Here is a 22,122-nt window from a genome sequence, read left to right as displayed (position 1 = left end):
GCTGTTGCTAATTCGTTTGATTGGATCCTTTAAACCAAGAAATTACTTATTTTTTTGAGTATCATTAAGCAATAATTCTCATTCAGGAGTTTATTGATTATTTTCTTATTTATTTTTTAAAACTATCTATTTTTCGAATTACTTTAATTTAATTATTTTGTATTTTTAATAATTTTTTTAAATTATTTTGATTTTTTATTATTTATTTATTTTTAAATTGTTTATTTTTTCAGTATCATTGGGCAATAATTCTCACTCAGGAACCCCAGCCTGTTCCCCAATAGCTCATATTCCATCTCCAAGAATAAACCCGTCGCCCCATCCATTTAGTCCCCAGCCGAATGTGTTTACTCCAATTGCAACTCAACGAGATCAGCATGGAATGCGGTTTCTTGCTCTTCGACCCAACTTAGATGATGGACAGTCCCATTTGTTTTCTACTCCAATTCATAATAGCAAGTGAGCTAAATCTTATAATTCAAATTTTAAGTATAATTGTAATTATCCAGTTGAATTTATTTTTAATTTAATTAATTCATATTTATTTAATTGATGTATAATTAAATTAGGTAATGTTTAATAAATTTAGAGTAAGTTTAAATTAGATATGAATTAATTTAAGTTATTTTAATTGATAATTGTAATCGATATTTTTATTATTAAATTAAAGTGAATTTCCAATTCTAATTTTAGTATCTTCTAAAATTCCCAAAGATGTAAAAAAAAATCTACTATTAGTTTTCAGAACTAAGTAACTAAACTTTATTTTTATTTTTTAACTCTTCTTTATTCAGTATTTAAATATGAATTTGCAAATAAATGCTATTGAATTTTGCAATTCAAACACGCGTTTCTTGTCACTGTGGTCAAATACCAGCTCCGAAAAAAATAGTTGGGTCAGTTGGGTATACCTGCTCCAAAAATGGCTGGTATAATTCGGTCATGTATTCCAACTGAGTTGGGTCTTAGGTCATCATCTCTATTGGATCTGTGACCCAATTGACATGATGGTCAGTCCAATTTGTTCTCTACTCCTATTCAGAATAGCAATGACGTTAAACCTTCAGTTTCAAGTTTTTTTTTTAATTATCCAATTAAATTTAATTGCAATTTATTTATCCAAAACGGAAAAGCGTAAGAAAGCGATGAAAAATATCGTAATCACATTTAATGATAAGAGCGAGAAAAATAAAAATATTTTGATGGCGAACAGTCGTTCTCAATGCAAAAATAAGAAAATAAAAATGTAAAAAGAAATAATGAAAGAAAGAAGAAATAATATAAGACGAAATAAATTAAAGAAGAAAGAAGAAATATAGAAAGACAACATAATATAAGAAAGATATAGATGCAAATCAGCATGAGAATATTAACCGATACTAAGAACAAAAGGAAACAAAACTAAATACAAGACGTCCTTTCTTTAATATGGTGATAAGGCAGCTATTACTAATATTTTATCATTATTTAAACATGGATAATACTTTAATACTTGCGAAGAAATGCTATTAGATTTTGCAAATCAAATATGTGTTGTGTCATTGTTGTCAGATAGTAGCTAAAAAAAAGGTCATCTGCCATAGCCTACCATTGCTCTTGAGAGTTAAATAACAAGGTATCATAGCAGATAAAAATGAAATAAGTGAGGTGAAACTTTAATCTTTTCTCTATTATTTTAAACCTTACAGAATTAAAGCAAAAAAAAAAACGAAAAAGAAGAGCGAGGAAAAATAACAGGAAAAGTAAATAACACAGAATAACAAATATAGCGAAAAATAATAAGAAAAAGAACAACCGGGATACAAAAAAGAAGAAGAATTGAAATAGTCCGGCATATGATAATCCAAAGTTGCTGTTTTTGGCATCCGACACGATGATTCAGATGCAACATAAAGAAGGATAAAGATCACCCAAAGCTATTGATTGAGCTTAGGGCGTCGAATTGACGTTTCAGTTGCCGGGTCTTTTTTACAACTGTTGCGGTGGGGATCGAACCCTGGGCCACGGATTGCCAAGCAGAGCATAAATTCATTATGCTAGAACAGCGTTATAAAAGACAGACATACAACTGTCGATTCAGACTTTTGTTATAGCATGCAGAAATGCAAGTTCAGCAACGTTGCCGCAGACAGGGCTGAACTCGCATCCTCTGTTTTTTAAAGAATAGTATTATTACCGCGCAGTACTACGCTATTAACGTAGTACCGCAGTATTACTGCGCAGATAAACATGAAATAATTAAAGTGAAATTTTATCTATTATTTTTTTTATTTTAAACCTTACAAATTACATATAGCAAAAAGTTAGAAAAAAAATCAAAATATTAATGCGTACAGGAAAATAACACAAAACGTTTAAATATAGCATAAACAACACAAAATAAGACAAGAAAAACCACAAAAAAAACACAAATTCTATGCAAAAAAAGGAAAAATGAAAGAAACTTGAATATGATGATTCAGAAAAATCATAGAGAAACATAAAGTAAAAGAAGAGAAACTTCATTTATTATTTTTTATTATAAGCCTTACAAATTAAAAAAAAAAAATCATAATGAAAAAAAAAGAAAAAAAAAGATTAAACAGTTACCGCGTAGCCTACAAGTAGATAGCAGTGCTTCCATTCCACTAGTGTGGGAATAAAGTATGTAAGTGCAAAAAAAAGAGTAGAATTAAAATAGAACACAATCCGGAAGTAAGTATGCTATCGTGCTTACTATTTGAACAGGAACGTTAACAAAATTGATTCTTACGCTATATTACCAGTGTTTCTACTTTAAATTTTTTCAATCCCTTAAAGACTGGTGGAAAATCCCTAGAAATCTTTATTTTCAATACCAAAATCTATAAGTTTCCCCATTTCCTGACTTTTTTCCAAGTTACAAGTTAAGCCTTATTAGGCTGACTTTTAATACCATTTGTTCAAGACGACTTTTGCAACTCAAGACCTTTTACGTGTAACAAAATATCTTCTTTTGACGTTTAAAACGTCAAAACGTGTTTGACGTTTGACGTTTAAAACGTGTTTTGTATTTATCGACTAGTTAAGTTCGGTTTTGATTTATAGATTCGGGGTCCAGATTTCAAATCCTGTACCACATGAATATATTTTATTTATTTGTTTTTTTTTCCATTATTTCTAATTTTTGCAACACCCTTGTTTTTATTTGAATTGGTAGGAAGGATTAGCATGAATGATATCCAATCGGTCGCTTTTTCACGCATTATTTTTATTTTGACTTTTTTTTTTTATATTGAGTTGTTAACTTTAAGCAGAGTATAGTAGCAAAAATTGATAACATAAAGCTTGATTTAAGGACAGCGCCTGCATTTTGATCCTTTGTATTATTCGATTTTAACTAGTGTAGACTACTACCTGCCTCCCAGTTTTCCAGATAATTCTCAACGTTGAGGCACTTTAAACTGTATTCAAAAAAATTTAATCAGAATTACCAATTAATAAAGTTTAAGAGAAAACACCAAAAGCTAAGATTAATACCCCGAGTCAGCGTTGTCGTCGCCATCCCCATAGTCTTTCCCAATGCCTAAAAAAGCCACGCATTTGGACGCAGTCGCATCTGATTTGACGGACTTCATTTTTTTTCTTTAAACACTCGGTGAACGTAGGTAGGCCTTAGCTTCATCCCATACTTGACAGAAATCGTCGCAGCCAAAGTTACGTTTTTGAGCCTATTCCTTTTTTCATTTCTACTGTTTTCAGAATGCTGAAAAGTCTTTCCACAACAACATTTGAGCCGGTAAGTCCAAAAATAAACCGAATGACATGAAGAACGCATAGTGAATTTTAGCACTCTTTTTGGCGTTTTGATGGATGCCACCCAATTCCAAAAATCAAACCTTCAGTCCTTCCCCGTTGGTTATTTTGTTTCAAATTTCGCGGGTCTATCCAAGTCCGACAAAAACTAGAACGTTTGTCAATCGCTTTTACGGAAATACCGCAGTTGTATCCAAAATTCCTATTTCCGTAACAAAAATCCATAGGCTCAGCAAGGAAAAAAGGGGAAAATCCAAATTTAAAGTAGAAATAAAGTACTAAAGTAGGTCTAAAAAAATTAGAGGAGAAACATTCAAAATAAAGTAGTCTACTCTAAAATATAGTAGAATTGGAAGCACTGTAGATAGCACCAAAAGTTTGAACAGTGCAAATAGCACAAAATAGCATAAAAAAAATTATGTGCAAAAAAAAGAAACAAAAAAAAGTTTGAACATACCAGAAAATAACTCCTAAGTCTAAATAGTGGAAGTAACACAACATAGTGACAATATAAAAAAGTAAAATGAAAGAAACTCACATCTGATAAACTAAAGTTGCTGTCTTTAGTATGATGATTCACACACAACATAAATCCAGATAAACCACTGTACAAAGTCGTTTATATTCAGTCTTGTGCTGAGTTGGTACCAGTTTTTTATCTTTCAAACTATGGTTATAAAAAATAAAGGCAAAAAATCAGAGAGAAAAAAAAAGACAAAACACATACTAGAAAATAGCGCAATAATTGAATAACAAAGGATAATACACACACAAAAAAAAACGTTATACAAAAATAGAAAACGAATGAAACTCACATCTGATGAACTAAAGTTGCTACTTTCCGATATGACATTTATATATATATATATATATATATATATATATATATATATATATATATATATATTTTTTTTTTTTTTTTTTTTTTTTTTTTTTTTTTTTTTTTTTTTTTTTTTTTTTTTATATATATATATATATATATATATATATATATATATATATTGCAAAGATGAAGCCAAGTTTTGCGTTCAAGAGAAATCTGACTTGTTTACCCGTGAAAAAATCTAAAGTCGCTTATGTTTATAAGTTCTCCGGAGTATCTCGGCCCGGCTTTGTATAATTGCTCAGATAGGGAATGATCTTACTGTATATTATTTACATACAGTGATTGTAACCAAAACCCTAAAATAAAATTTTGATAAAAATAAATATCTAAAAAAGTAATTGGTCACCCAGTTTCCGCCACCTGGTGCATTTCTCGGAGTGCCACGCGCTCTGCACATTTCCGCCATGCCTAGCATGGCTCCACTACGCGTGACACAGTCCTCTAAACGTGTGCATAGTTCTACCGCGTATAGCCGACTTTTACCACGATTGGGAAGCGCCACCTGATGTATGTGATTTCTAAAAATAGACGGATCCTCTTCAAAAGGATCTCTAGGATTAAGCTGGGTCCTCTCCCTCATATAGGGAGGGTCTTCTCCCTAAGTAAAGAACATCGTTCTTTACTTAGGCAGCGCGATTGCGCTGCCTATAATAATTTTTTTTTTAGTTAGGCACTAATTAAGATTAACTGTAAAGATTGGTTGGTTGATGGGGGTGACCCCCATCATATACAGAATAATTTGTGTATGTTTAAAGTTTCAATATCGCTCTTAACTTCTATTTAAAAAGCCTTGTTTTTTTGTTGTTTTTTTTTATCTATTTTGGACGGCAAATTTATATTGCATATTTAAAAGCTATACATGCTTGTGCATGGAGGGGAAGAAGTGGTTCCCCGTCATAATAATTCGCCTTTCTCGCCCATAAGATATTAAAGATGATAACCCAAAATCCTTTGTCTTTCACCCTCCTCCGATAACAAATGATTTTACTTGCTTTTTCTTTTGGTTGAGCTAGTGTGTACCTACAAAGAATAGTATATATTCAATATTCAATATATAATATTGAGTATTCAATATATAACTTTTTATATATTAAATATATTCAATATTCAATAAATATTTAATATATTTTATATATTTAATATATAATATTCATTTTTTAAATATTCAATATATAATTGAAAAACACCTTTTTTTCCACAAAAAAAATCCAAAAAATTTAAAACCATTTATGTCTATAGAATTTTTTTTTGAAGTTTATTATATTTTTGTCTTTAGTCGGTTATAAAAGACTGGTGTCTATATTTTATTTTCGAATTGGCTATAAGAAGGTGGTGTCAGTTTTCTCTTATTGGCGTGTTTTTTGCCCTCTATGGAGTCTCTTGTCGTCTAACAGGGGTCAATTGATAGTGGTAAATAGCATCAGGTTAATTTTTTTTATTGTTTGATTAATTTTTGTATTTATCCTTTTTTTGGGACAATGGATCCCGTTGGGGAGAGGGGGCGCGTGTGTGTCTACTTTCGCGTTTTTGTTGTTGTACATATATTGTTGATAAACGAACTTGAATTTGAAAAACGAGGATTGTTGTTAAGTGAAGTGTTAGAATATATGGTTCCCCTAGGCCAATCAATTCAGGCCAACATTACACTCTTTTATACCAAGATACAAGTCAAAGTAAGACAGTTCCTAGATTCCTATCCCAGATAAAGGAAGACACAAACTTGAGGGGGAAATATTGTCCTAACCATAGTCGCAATTTAAAACAATAGTTTTTGTACGTAGAAAAGTTATCTAAAAATGGAAATAAGAAAAGCATACCAAGATATATGGCCTCGTTAGCGAGTTAACATTCTATTAATTTAACCTACCGGTCTTGAAGTCATAATGCAAAAAGGAATATTTCCCTAGAATTAATAAAAATAATGGGAATTTTCTCAAGTGGTCGAGTTCAGCCGCCGAATATTTAGCACGCTCGCAAGCAAAAGATCTTTGGTGCCTATTATTTAGTTTGGGAGGAGAGTTACTGGTGCCTCTGTGTCCAAAAGTCCAAACAAATTCATGGATATCTGAATTCCAAACAAAAGTCCAAAAGTTCAAATGGATATCTAGAGGAATCGAGAGTGAAACACAGAAACTGTCAGATGATACGTCACCAACACGCATAGCCCTCCCGACTGAGGGCAGGGTATCAGAAGATGGTTACCTGCTATGTGGACCTTTTTAGTCCTTATGCAAAAGCTAGTTTTTGTTTTGGTGGAGTCCACACACAAAATAGACATTATTCGCTCACTGCTTGTCAATTCCTCTCCATGGGGTAATTTTCGGGAATTCATTCCAATTAATGTGCAAATATGTATGCTAAGAGGATTTTATAGTATATAAGTTGGTTTATGTTCTATTTTCTATATATCTATGTAGGAAAATAATCCAAAAATGAAGAAAGATAAACAATAATATGATAAATAAATTGAAATGAAATAATATTCAAAATCAAACAAATAAATGCCCTATGTTAGGATTAACTAATAAAGTTGAGTCTTAATAACACGTATTTCATTTCTGGATATTGTATTTCAGATTTGAAATGAAATGCAATGCATTCTTCTTCTTTCTTTTTTACTTTGCTTCCAGATTCGTTATTTAACTATATATTTTTATTTTAATCAGTGGCGAAACATTAATTTCCATTTCATTTCATTTCAAACAAGAATTTACTGCATTCCAACCTATATCTAATTAAATAGTTCTTTCTGTCTTTCCCATGAAATTTATATATACATATATGATTTGAATGGTTCATATTTAAGAAATATTTCAGTGTTTCAGATTTAAATTAACAAACTTCACCCAAGTCTTTTTTTTTATTATTAATGGTTACACTTTGTTATCTAAAAATTTTCTTTTAATTGAATACAGTTGTTAGAGTGCAGTTATAAAAATTATCAGTCATAAAAATTTGTATTATTTGACCAGCTTTCATATTTATCAATATTTGAAATTATTCATTTGTCACAATTTTTTATTTTTGTCTAAGACAAGTAAGAGATTTTTAAACTAAAATTACCAAAATTCAGCATAATGGTGCTTCACATTGCTAAGTAAAGTGATGTGAAGCAAAAAAGCAAATTAACGCTATAAGGTAAAGCAATAACTAAAATAAAGCAGTGAAGCAAAATTAACACTGCTTCAAGCATTAACACCCCAAATTAACCTCAGAATTAACACCCCTTTCACACTAAAAAATGACGTTCGGTTTTTCTGGGCCAATAGACCACATAAGAGGAACATGTTCCATTTTCAAGTCGAATTTTCAAGTCGTAAATTCAGAAAAAATAAATACTTATGCTCAGTTCAGAAGAAGTGCAAAAACCTTATATTGATGAAATATAAAAAAACAACAACTACATAATACATCCTAGGCCGTTTTCCATTGTTACTAAATGCATTCCTGGGAATTTTGGGAAATTTGGAAATATATATATATATATATATATATTGAGGAGTTTCATCCGTAGATTTTTTTTTGTTTGAGGGGGGGAGGAATTCATCACAATTACTTTGTGCTTTAGTTTAAACTGCTTGTGATGACAAGTTGCAAGTAAAGAACGTTATGTGTCTATTGTAACCACTGTATATAAATAATATACAGTAAGACCACGGCTCAGTGATGTTTAGCTACTACAAGCTTGGTGTGTATAAAAGCTCCACCCATATATTCGTACGGTCTGCCGTCAGCGGTCCAGTTTATATTACCCTGGAACACGTATTTTCGCAGAAACTTTCTCAAAATGCCTTTGAAACCAACTCGAGACTTCGAAACCTACTTGTAATTTCTACTTGTAAAAAGATCATCTAATAATAAAGGAATTTTGAACCTATGTGGCGAAAATTGATTTAATGTGGTATAAAATTGCAGAAAACGCCCCTTACTTGTGGTTTGCCAATTAAAATAAAATGCAGTGTCTTCGTATACAAGATGCTGTTTTAATACGAATCTTTTTACAAGATTATGACTTCGGCATACATACGCAGTTGCTTTTAAGCGCCCTTCGGCGTGGTCTGTCTAGTTCTATTGTCGTAACTCTTTTTGTGGGACTCGTGCTTTTTTTGTGGGTCATCTACTGCAGTTTTTATTCTTGTATATGAAGGGATTAGGCAGGGAGTTATCAGCTCCCCTTCCTTACGCAATAATAATGTTGTTGAGCAGCAGAAGGTTCGATTACAGAGTTGGGTGTTTCGTGGAATGCATATTATGCTATCGAATTATGCTAATGATATCCGGAATCCTAACAGATCGTTTTCCCGATTCGAAATTTTTGTTCTCGACTGGCAAATACATATCATAACAATGGTCTTTCGCTTAATGGGAGTAAAAGTGAAATGCCTGAGATTGACCCCAGTTTTCAACTGGGTCTTGGCTTGCCGGCAAAAAATGTAGAGATGTGGGAGCGGAAATCAGTAGTTCTTTCTAGGAATTCCCCACGAAGGAAAATGAAAAATTTACCAGGAACTCTGTATCTACCGACGTTATAAATAGAAAATTGGGTTTTTATGTTTACTATTATATATTAAACAGTTTGTAGTAATGAACTACAAGTAAGAGGACGCTCATGATGGCAATAATTGAAATTAAAAAAAGGGGAGTTTTAATAACGACAGACACATACGAAGAGTTGGCTTTTTATAGTTTAACGAGTTGATAAAATTCGTTAAATTTAAAATTATCCGCAAAAATATACCAGCCTGAAAAAATTTGCACCCTCTACAAGTTCAAATCATTTTAACGAAAATCACATAATTGAATTTAGCATATCAGGAAAATCCATTTTATAGGTTTGCATCCATAAAAATTGTATGGGATCGGGACCGAGATCGGGATTGTAACGGGATCGGGACCAAAGCTACACTTAAGAATTTATATTTGAGTCTTTAAAAATGGACATAACAACTCCAGTCTTTCATGGGCATAAATCCTTCGGTGGCTTAATCCAATGGTGGCTATTGGTTGTCTGTAATGGAATCTTTGAATTGCTAAGAACATGGATTAACTAGATTTCTATACTTTTCAAGATTAAATTCGAAAGAGTTAAGAAATTTACTTTGATTTTCCAGACCATTCTAAAAAAATTGGCTTGGGGTCTTAGGGTCTGTTCTCGTCGATACATTGCTACCTCCCTCCAGCCCCTTTTTACCACTCATTGTGTAAAGTTCATTCTACTAATTATGAAAACCCTATTTGAAAAGTATTTTTCATTTGATTCCTTAAAAATACTTGTTCCCTGCATTACTAAAATGAATTTAATAAACCATCTTGCCTGAGTTTGACCCCAGTTCTCAACTACCCTCTACCGCTTCTGTTTGGCTCAGTAATTAGGATCGAATCACTTCTAGTACTATTACTTATATGGGCCGTCCGATTGCGTTAAATCTTAAATCGACTCGTTTGACTTTTGTTCAGTATTTTGTTGAAAAATTTCGTCGTAGCTACGGACTCCTGGTCGGTAGTAAATTGTTGTTTAACTGGTTTTCACTTGCGCGCCTCTACATTCCGTCGTTATCTCCCTTATTGCCAATCCTGTCGGGATGAATCCCTCCGATCTTGTTATTATAAATATTATAAGTAGCTTCTTAATCTCCCGCCATGGACCAGAAATTCCAGAATAACAGCAAAATATGGAGCGCAAATATGGAGCAAAATATTTGCTCCAAAATATGGAGCATAATATTTGCTCCAAAATATGGAGCATTCTTGCGTCTTTGAAAGACGGAATAAATTTAGAAGTACGCTTGCTCCGAACCGTGGTTTTTTACATGTTTGTTTCTTGAAGTGTATTTGTTTTGTTTTAGTTGAATCCCTGGAAGATCTTCTTCTCTGTTTGTGGTGCATGTTGTATTTCACTATCCTCTTTATTTACTCTTACTCTGTTAACTCATTTTTAAAATTGGGAAATAAATCTCATTCATTCATAGGAAGTTTTAAATGTGTGATATAATTTTATATATTCGGGTCTTTTAGTTTTTATTTTTCAAAAATTTTTAAGAAAAATGTGATCTATCGGAAATTTCTAAGAAAAATGCGCAGATGGTAAACGGCTGATTTCGGACTAAAAATAATCGGAATCCAACCAACGAGCATAACTTTAAAAAAAGCTTTTTAGAATCAAAATGGAATAAATTTTCAAAATGAATATATTATTTGTTCTCTTGTTTTTGTACTGTTTTTGATTCATATACAGTTGAATTGAATTGACATTTTGAATTGAGGTTATCAAGTATTTTGCAGTAGGTTGCATATCAAGATATGGCTAGTTGTAGACAGAGAAAAGCCAAGACAGATAGTCCGAGTAATTGAGAGGCAAATGTTTAAATGGCTGGGGTACGGGTAACTTCTTCAGAGTTAAACTTTTTGAACCAACAGTTTAAATGTCTTACAAATACAAAGTTCATAACTATATCTCTCTCTGATGGAATTAACCAGATACTGAAAACCCTCATATCTGCTTGAAATAAAGTTTATGGGGAGGGGGGATTATAACCTGCTTTTATATTCATTTTCAGGGCGAAAACAATGAATTTCTATTCCTCTCTTCTCTTGAAAAAGAGGTAGTAAAGCCTTATGAAAGATACTCTTTATATAGTGCTTATAAGTGTTTATGAATTTCTTTTTCCATACTCCTTTAAGTGCATTTTTGTGTGTTTAGGGGGTCCAAATAAATTATATATATATATATATATATATATATATATATATATATATATATATATATATATATATATATATATATATATATATATATATATATATATATATATATCATCATTTTGCTTTCATTTATCTCTTTGCTTTCGCTTTGCAAATATGGATTTCGAAATTCGAAAGGCCTGCTGCGAAAGATTGAAAAAAGAAGAACAGCAACAAAAAAACTTTCCTGGTTGTTTCTCTAACCTGCCCATAGAGAAGTGAAATTCCAACTCCACAGTGCATATGGATCCTGAATTAGCTTTTTTTATATAAGTAAAAATTGAGATACCTCAAAGATGCCTGTGGAACCTCATATGAGATATCTTTTTACTTCATCGATTTTGCTTTAATTTCATGTAAATGGTCCTTTTCGAAATCTGAAAGGCCTGCTGCAAAAGATAAAGAAAGGGTAATTAATTTCCAATAACAAAAGAAAAATACTTTTTAATCTGATTATTTATCTTAACTGCCCAAAAAGAGGTTAAACCTCACTCATACATCATGAATGAAGTGTTCTAATTTCCAAAGCCAAAGATGAAATTCTCGTCCTCTCTCCTTTGAGAAAGAGGGAAAACCTAGTAAAAGAGGTTCGTTTGTTTCTTTTATTCTGCTTTTATTTTGTGTCTGCTTTCAATTATTGTAAAGATGGATATTAAAATTTGAAAGGCCTGCGATTTTACCTCTCAATATCTACTCTAGCAATCATCCAAGCCCTTTTTTATTCAAAAGAACTGCAACCAAAATAACTTTCTATTTCAGAATGATATTGATTTTCTCTTTCATAACCTCTCGAAAATGAAAGCTCTATATCAGCACCTTCTATTCTATTCTATGAAATGAGGATTTCTGAGGATTTTTGTCAAAAATGACACACTTGTCTTCCTTGACTGAAGATTGAATTTTTTTCTACCTAGAATGGAAAGTCTGGCTTTCTATTTATGAAAGAAAGGCAGGAAATCTACAATAAAGTAATTTTTATTATCGAAAAATAAGTGTTGGGCATAACGTGGATTAACGCTGGATTACATAGAAACGTCATAATGGACCACGATTCGGTCCATAGCTTTCGTCACGAATTCGTAACATTTTCAGTATCACAGCTGAAGCTGGCTTACCTCACAGACATTGGGCCACTTTTAGATGAATGTCCTGTATGTGGTCTTCAAGTCAATAACACATGTTACTCAAGTGAACCAAGTTACAAGTGAAGAGCCCCCACTGTGACGTTTTCCCACAGGACCGTCTTGGATAAGTGGTTGGCACGCTGGGTTGGGTATCCTTTGTCCGAGGGGCACGGGTTTGATTCCTGGCGTGGCCGGTTTTTTGGTTTGCGACGGGAGTTGGTGGTGGGACTCTGCTGAACTCAACCAGAGTCAAACCAGCTCTAAATGGGTACCTGATGAAATCTGGGGAATGTAAGCAGGAAGGGTGTGCGGTAAGCACAAGATGGCTGGCCCCAACCACCCATTGCACTTCCTGGCTGAAGGGCCGCAAAACGGAGATCAGCACCGCCGGTTTGGACCTTCAGGGTAGTCCCGTTATACTTGCTTACTTACTTTTTTTACCCACAGGTCAAACCGAGTATCCCCTCCACCCGCTGGATACAGCCCCGCCCTCCAGTATTTGCCCCGAAATAGATTTTCGAGGCATATTATTGTTGCAAGTTCAAAAATACTTGCAGATTATGTATACAGTCTACCCAATAGGATTACCATAGGTCAAACCGAGTACCCCCCTCCCCCCACTGGATGTAGTCCAGCCCTCCAGTATTTGGCCCGAAATAGATTTTCTTTGTCAAACCGTGTACCCCCTCCACCCACTGGATGCAGCCCAGACCTCCAGTATTTGGCCCGAAATAGATTTTCTAGGCATATTCTATTGTTGCAAGATAAAAAAATACTTACTGATTATGTATACAGTCTACCCAATAGGATAACCATAGGTCAAACCGAGTACCCCCCTCCCCCCACGGGCAGCAGCCCAGCCCTCCAGTATTTGGCCCGAAATGTATTTTCTAGGTCAAGCCGAGTACCCCTTTCCCCCTGGATTCAGCCCAGCCCTTCAGTATTTGGCCCGAAATAGATTTTCTAGGCATATTCCATTGTTGCAAGATAAAAAAAATACTTACGGATTATGTATACAGTCTACCCAATAGGATAAGGAGCCTTCTACATAACCTTCTACTAGCAACAGAATTATTTTATGGAAAGAAAGTGTTTTTACGTCGCCTAAAAATATGTGCCAAGAAGTTTCTTCGAAGAGGCTTTCATCAGACCAGTTTTAGGGTACGTTTTTCCTGTATGATACCTTCAAGCCCATAGCACAGGTTACTTAAGTGAACAACTTGAATTATCATGGTTGCCCCCATAACGGACCCAAGCCCATAATAACCAAAATTTCAATAGTGTGTTATAAAGAAGGAAAAAATGCGAGCACAGTAATCAATGCTGCTTCTCAGCTGTTTTTCTCTCTCCTTCTCTGTAGGTTACTCCTCCGTATTTTCTCTACTATTTCGATTTTGGGTATTTAGTTTTAAGTTTTTACATTAGAAGCTCTAGTGTCTGACAAATAGAATTACTATGAAGACAAAAAGAAAATTTAAAATAAAAGAAGAAATTCAACCTAAAAAAAACGAACAAACAAAATCAAATACCGTTGCATTTTTTTTTGTAGATTATATTTCATAATCTACAGATTATGTATTTCATAATATGTAATCATAATATATATGTCATAATCTACAGACAAGACTATAATATATTTCATAATCTACAGAAATATACTGTATTATTTTTCAGACTAAAACGCTCGTTGTTTGATATTTTATATATATATATTTTATTATATAGATATGTTTGATATTTTAAAAAATACCCTGGTATAATAAGTAGAATGAATGTTTATCCCTTTTTCCAGGTTAAGTATTCAACCGGTCCAAAGACCCCCCTCAATTGTCCACGAGGACCAGGAGCCTGCCCGTCCACCTGCCTCGTTAACCTCGTTACAATCCGTGATACAACTGAATCAGTCTGGCAATAGAAACCGTTTAGTGGAAGATTTAAACTGGGAGGAACACGCGGGAAACGGTATCAACCTGTCTGGTGGCAATGGCATCACTCATTTTGACACAGTTGATTCCGTCCGAGCGGATAGCTACAGACCCCTGACTGAGAGTGCAAAGCAAGAGCAAAATGTTGAAGTTGTGCCTCTAGCTGTTACAACAGCCTCACAGCCTATTCTCTTGCTTTCACCGCCTGAAACTTTGTACATTTTCCAGCCATCAACTGGGTCACGTGACTCACCCACTCAGCCTCAAGCCCTTCTTAGACCGGTGCCGATTAATACCAGCCGTTTGAGAAGAAGTGATACTGTGATCTCAAAGCAATTGCATGACTCCGGGGGGAAGGAGACTCTACCCCGTGGAACGCCACCTGAGCCAACTTCACAAATCACTCCTCCTGTCTCCAATCCAATAGCAACAAGGACCAAGTCCCTGTGGCATATTGGGTCTGAAAATGATTATTCAGGGTATCCAGGTCTGGATGCTATCTCGGAAAAATATAGACAGAAAGCTGCCATGACTGAAGATAAAAATGATTTGCCCCCTCCTACTAATTTACTCCCTATAATTCAGGCACCTGGGACTGACTCGGAAAATGACATATCATCACAAGACCAGGATAAAGATAATATAGGTACATATTTTTTGCTCTTTATTTTCTTTAACTATGAGCCCCTCCTCCTTTTACTATGAGCCCCCCTCTCGCAATCCTCGACGTGCCATTGTATATAAGTTATAATATAGATAAGAACAATTTCATTTTTGGAAAATTAATATCGTTTTGAAAGGTTATTCCTCAGGATTTTTCTAAATTAACACTACTATGTTTAAGGCATTTAATGAAAAATGGAAACATTATCGGTTCTACGTCGCTCAGAAACGTAAATTAGGACTTCCTCCTCGTATGATTTTAGCGCAATTTTGTTAGAACTGCCAACATTGTACGACTGTCCAATGGTTTTGAAATTTTTTGTGTCCAAAAACAGCGAGAACAAGCTCTCCTCACTACAACTGTACCATAACCTCAGGAACTTAAGCTGTAGAGGGACTTCATGTTTTAATTTTTAATTAATCTGAATTTGTTTTAACTTTGGTAAGAAAAAAGTGTATTATAAATACATTAAGAATCGGAGAAAATAAGAGATGGGAGGATATCAATCAAACCCGCTGCTTATTCAGTTTGAAAGATTATACATATATATATATATATATATATATATATATATATATATATATATATATATATATATATATATATATATATACATATATATATATATATATATATAAAAAAAAAAAAAAATATATATATATATAAATATATATATAAAAATATATATATATATATATATATATATATATATATATATATATATATATATATATATATATATATATATATATATAATGTATATAAGACTCGGGATTAAATTAGTTAATATTAAATAACTGAAGTTGAAATATCACGCGATTAATGTATTTTTAAAAGCCAAGACCGTCTGTGTATTTAAAACAGTTGATCTTAAGTGCCAAGGACAGTGAAAATGTAACCTGATTGTTCTAATAATTTAACTGAAAACTTAATGAACCATATATATCTTAAAAAATTATACAAAACTGATAATTTAATTTTTAACGAAAAAAATGAAGTTATCTAGTTTTTGGTAATAACAGGCAGGCAATTTGACAGAAAAAACGATAGAGACAAATCAGTAAAAAGCAAGCCAAGAACTTTGAATGCCAAACAGAGTAAGAAAGTTTACTTTTTCTTTGAAAGTGTTCATGTCCTTGGGGCTCAATATATTTCTAATGTTTTAATTTGTACAAACAAAAAGTATTAGCAAAATTGACTAATTAGTTTTGCTTCTTTATTTTATGACTTAACATGGCAACACTGTCGAAAATGAGGTGTTGCTGTTGCAGTTTCATGATTTTGATACGACAAAAAGACAAGTTTCAGAATACCTCGCTCTTCAAATATGGATAGATTTAAAATGACCTAGGGGGCCAATCTTAATGTTTTTAATATTTTTTTTTAACTATTTCTTTCATTTTTTATGTTTTCTTTTGAAATATTTTTAGTTTGAAGTCCTTGTCACTTCAAAGACTAAAAGATTTTTCTCTTGATTAACTGTGTCTCGATTAAATATTTTATATTTCTCGATGATCGATGAGTCATTTATAATAAATTTTATTCTGTGTGTCCTATGTTGGTTTTATGTCTTATATCAGTGCCCTTAATATCTTAGAACTGGTGTTGTTATTTTTCTTGCTTGTTGGCTCTTTGTTTTGCTTGTTGGCTATAACAGAAGAAGAAAAAAGGAAAAGATGGCTTGGAATAATTTCAGGATGCTCAGGATGTAAAGTTTTTTTTTATCCTGGTAAGGTGGATTACACTGAAATGCTATAAAAATGAAACAAAATCAACTTAAAGGATATAAATCTGGCTACGACCTTTTTCACTTTGTGCAAAAGAGTTTACTTTATTAAAAAAATAAAAAAATAAAATAGTAAGATGAGTGTAACTCAGGGTTGGAACCCAAGACCCTGGGACATTCTTTCCGCCATGATGATTTTTTTCTTATCCTAGTAAATTTTATTTCTGCTGTAAGGATGCGAATTGAGGTTTATTTGAACTCGGCGATTTAACCTATTAATTTTAAACTTTTTAAAAACTTTTTTACATGCAAAGAATGGTTCGCGTAGCACAGGTACCGATCTGCTTTTGACCGGGAGTTCCATTTGACCATTTGACAATTGTCTCCATTTGACCGGGAGTTCCATTTGACCATTTGACAATTCTCTTCGTTTGACCGGGAGTTCCATTTGACCATTTGACAATTCTCTCCATTTGACCGGGAGTTCCATGCGGACAAATCTTCTGACGCTTCCCGTGTTTTCTCCCAGATTTCTCAAGGTATCCATTTGGAGCTGGGTCGACTCTGGCTGAGCTCGCAGAGTCACACCGCTGGCCCCCGTTTCAAACCAAATAATCAGCGACACCAAGATTCGAAACCCTGCCAGTACGGACACAGTATTGTAAGTTCAGCGCGCCAACCATTTTTAAAGCAATTTAAATACAATTTAAAGTAATAATCATACACTTATTTGCTACTATAATCTTTTCATGGTGTTATAGGTCGATAACGATTCAGTTATATTCATATACTTATAGTTATATTTATATAGTTATTATATAGTTATTATAGTTATTATATAGTTATTATTATATAGTTATATTATTATATAGTTATTATAGTTATTATATAGTTATATTATTATATAGTTATTATAGTTATATTCATATACTAATGATAATCGAAAAATAGCCGAGCATCAAAAAGAATTGTACTTCAAAAATATAAAATTTAAAAGTTTGCAACTTTCTTAAGGAAAAATGTCTTTGACCCACTCTCGGGAAGTTTACCCTTTATCCCCCTCTCACCAATGTAAGTATGTCTAGCTTCAGTGTTAACAGTAAGGGCATGAAGCGGCTGCTACTCTGCTCTAAGGGCTTGAAGCGGCTGCTACTCTCCTCGTAGTTTCGGTATAGGGTAAAAGTTGCTATTATGTAATTTTAGTTATGTATTTATTTGCTGATGAAACAACAAAAATGGAACAGGAAATAAAATATGCTTAAATAAAACTACTGAGGAGCTTAGGCCTAAAAAGAACATATAATTTATCATGTAACAAATGTATAGTAAGAATATTCAAACATGTAAGAACTTTTCAAAAGGTCAGACTGGGACGGATACATGATTTATGTTTGGGGGGACACCAACGAAACTTGGAGCCCATCATTAGTATTTTTTCCTCCGTCCCTTGTTTATTGCAATTTTCGATATTCTGCGGGGGGCGCGGGCACATGACCCTGTTCCCCTCCTGATCCCTTGACAAAGAATTGGTCTAAGAAAGGCAACAGACAGGATGATGAAAAATTCGAAAGAGCAATGATAAATTGCTTTCTTTTGCCTGAAGGGGAAGCAAGAATTTCTGTTAGAGTGATTTCACAATCCAATCTAAAGCTTTTCCATATTATCAAAAAAAAAAAACTAGTACCTTGAGACCTAAGCATTTCTAGTCCGTAGCGAAACCTGATGAAAAATCGAAACGTTTACAAAATTGACAAAAGAATTAGATGATATTTTGTTTATTTTACTTGGTAGTTTAGGGGCGTGTTCCAAGAGGAAGAAATTGACCCTAAGGAAATTATTTTTAAGACCCACTTTGGTCTAAAATTAATTCAGCTGGGTTCAAGCACGAGTTCCAGGGAACTTCGATTTTTTAAACAAAATTTGTAGAGCCGCTAATTGCTTAGTGATAAGCAGCGTGTCTTTGCTGGTATACAAAACAAGAGAAGATAACGAGAAGATTTGTGGAGACAGCTAATAACACAGTTACTACAACCTAATCGGATAATTTGGCTCTATATACAACAGCCGTCAATTAGCAAAATACAATGTAAACTAAATGAAGAGAAAACAATTTTTCTGAAAAAAAGCGTGTCTATAAAATGAAATTGATTTTATATATATATAATAAAAAAATATCGAAGAAATTTTTTGAGCAAGTTCGTTTTATTTTTATTTTCACGCAGTATTCCGCTGATTACGGCTTTGTTTTACCTTATCAGACCTTTGAGAAGATACTACTGCTAATAGGTTACTCCTAAAAGCAACTGATCAACAGACCCTTTTTCACGGATTCCGTCGGGGAGCTCCTCTACTCTTATGAGTTGACTGGATGAACTTCACACAACCCAATTGGTCGTTTCCCAAAATCTTAATTATGTCTGCTTTGACTGCTGGTTCATTTTTTTGGAGGGGGAGGGGCTCTAATCACTGCATGGTGAGCGGAATTTATTCATGGAATTCGAAAGCTAGTGTATGCCTGCTCGAAAAGCGTGCATTACTCTAATTCTTCAGTTCAGTATTTAATTGAATTGATTACTTTTTTTTTTACAAAATCTGCAAGGAACCCTTCGCTATGAAACGCAGAAGCCCTATTACCAACAGGTGATTTTCTCTTGATTGAATTTTTGTCCCAGGGTAGGAATTTAATAAATAAATATGGCTTAAAAATAATAAAATTAATTAAGTTTGGCATTCATTTTAGAATACCAAGGTTCTGACGCTCCTCATTCACATTTCTATCCTTGGACTTGTCGCCTCGCTTTTTTTCGAATAGTCGATTCTCCGGTCGTCAAAATGATTCCTTTATCAATTCTCAATTTATCGGGTGGTTCTCAATTTATCGGGTGATTCTCAATTTATCGGGTGATTTTCTCTTGATTGAATCTTTGTCCCAGGGTATGAATTTATGGACTTATTCGCAGGATGTTAAATCTTTTATGTTTACTTTTCATTTACATTTTATAAATCGTTAATAGTTAAGTTAATAAATAAAACAAATAATAATAATAAGAACACTTTAATTAAAAATTAATTTGAATACTAATTAATTAATTAATTTATAAATTGATTGATTTTAATCGCACAAATAAATAAAACATATTAAATGAATAAAATTTGATAGAAATATGATAAAATCACATACATTATATTGATGATGGTTAGAGATATCGTTTTACCTTCTGGGAACAGCAATGTCCTGCAACTTGAAAGTCGAAGGGTTGATTTTTCCAGCCAGTTTAATGAAAGAATAAATAGAAATTTATATATTAATGCTACTGAGATTTTCACAAATGAACCATCAAGGTATATTTTTAAAGAAGGGACACTACCCTTGTATTGTGATAGAGGCCATTTTGGCCTTAACATTTTTCATTTGAAATGTCAGGGATTGAATTCTGCGTATAATTTTTTATCGGAATTAATTCAGCGTAAAAGCTTTGTAAATATATATAACACACGATTTATAAATATGTAAAACATGGAATAAATATAACGAAGTTAAGATTCATTTTTGTGACCAAAAATCTGACGATCCTCATAAAAAAATATATCTTTGGACTTGTCTCCCCCCTTTTCCTTGAAATAGTCAAATCGTTCCTTCTACCCGCCTTTTCTCCCTATATGGAGCATCCGTTTCAGGGTGAAAACTTCATAATTATATATACCATACGATTTATAAAATGTAAATGAAAAGTAAACATAAAAGATTTAACATCCTGCGCCTAAGTCCATAATTATATCGTTGGACTTGTCTTCCCCCCCCTTTTTCTTTCATATGCTCCGGCTACCATAACGATGCGGCTTCTATTAATTCTCTCATTAGATTTTTTTTTTTATCTGAGAAGGCAAACTTAATAGACAAGCATAGTGTATTAGTTATAAATATGTAAAATAAGGAATAACTATATCAAGTTGAATATTCATTTTAGGTGACCAAAATTCTGGGAAAAGTCCACAATCAATATCCTTGGGACGTGTCTCCTCCCTTTTCTTACAAATAGCCGATGTTCCGGCTGCCTTAATTATCCGTCCCCTAACACCAACTGTTAGTTCTCTCGTTACCAATTTCTTTTTGTCTCAGGGAAGGGCGTTACCAGATTTTTTTTCCGGGGGGGGGGTCTCCAAAAAACTTCATTTAAACGCATAACAAGTGATGCAAAACAGGATGCAAACTCAATAAGTATAACTGATGAACTGTAAATATGTAAAATAAGGAATAAGTGTATGAAATGTAATACTCATTTTAGGTGACCAAAAACCTGACGATCCTCATCCACAAATATATCCTTGGACTTGTCTCCTCCCGCTCCTTTCGAATAGTCGATCTTCCGGCCGTCAAATTGATAGCAACGGCCAACTACCCGATCAAAGATTTTCAAACGGCCATCAGCTTTTAGTAAACAGTTCTGTCAATGGTTCCTCTGTTTCAAATGAATCTTCGTTTCGTTTAATACGAAATGGAAATTCTCAACTGAATGGAGATAAGGAGAAACGTCCAAGCTTTCGTACGTCAACCGGAAGAGACGTAGCAGAACTCGCCGACTTGGAAGATAATGACGATGACGATGTGTTTGAAAATGATACTGGTCCAAAGAGTGCCTCTGATTTTGGCGATCTGAAAAGTCCCCGAAAGGTATTTTTCTGTTCAAATTTATCAGTACAAAGGCAGCTGACTTATGATAGATTTGGGGGAGGGTATGTAAAACCCATATGGCTCTAGAGGAATTTGAAAAAATCAAAAATATACTTGTAAGGGTACGTAATGTTATATTTTTTTTTGGTCAGGGTCCAGAAAGTTTGTCTATATATATATATATATATATATATATATATATATATATATATATATATATATATATATATATATATATATATATATATATATATATATATATATATATATATATATATATATATATATATATATATATATATATATATGTCAAACATGGTAATGGATAAAATGCGAATTATTCCTGTTCGATTACTATCGCTCTATTTTCATGATTCTGATCGTGTCCATTAACCCTCTCACTTTATTACCACCCTTTTAATATCACATTTTAGTCAAGGGTAATTTTCTGTCGTTGTACAAAGGATATACTGATAAGTATATCCTTTATACTTATCAGATGAGATGCTGAATAGGGAACAGAATAAACAGTCACAACCATAACTATAGATGCAAAACTAATAACTACTTAGGTAGGGGCCCTAACTAATACACTAAGTAAACACGAAAG

At 33.1% G+C, this 22,122-nt stretch overlaps 1 protein-coding gene across 1 annotated transcript in view; it reads left to right on the top strand.

Annotated features, from left to right (window-relative positions):
* The window catches only part of LOC148940336 (protein capicua homolog), a 330,670-nt gene that overhangs the window by 121,528 nt on the left and 187,020 nt on the right, over positions 1-22,122 (top strand). The window contains exons 8-10 of the mRNA XM_089106141.1: positions 234-459; positions 14,318-15,096; positions 21,127-21,512. Of these exons, the coding sequence (XP_088962267.1) occupies positions 234-459; positions 14,318-15,096; positions 21,127-21,512 (1,391 nt within the window). The remainder of the gene's footprint in view (positions 1-233; positions 460-14,317; positions 15,097-21,126; positions 21,513-22,122) is intronic.

Source organism: Artemia sp. Qi Xiang Cuo, chromosome 20 (genome assembly GCF_049724085.1).
Source record: "Artemia sp. Qi Xiang Cuo chromosome 20, ASM4972408v1, whole genome shotgun sequence".
Classification (NCBI taxonomy): Eukaryota; Metazoa; Arthropoda; class Branchiopoda; order Anostraca; family Artemiidae; genus Artemia; species Artemia sp. Qi Xiang Cuo.
Note: the sequence above shows the minus strand (reverse complement) of the source record. Positions and strands in the feature narration are given on the sequence as shown.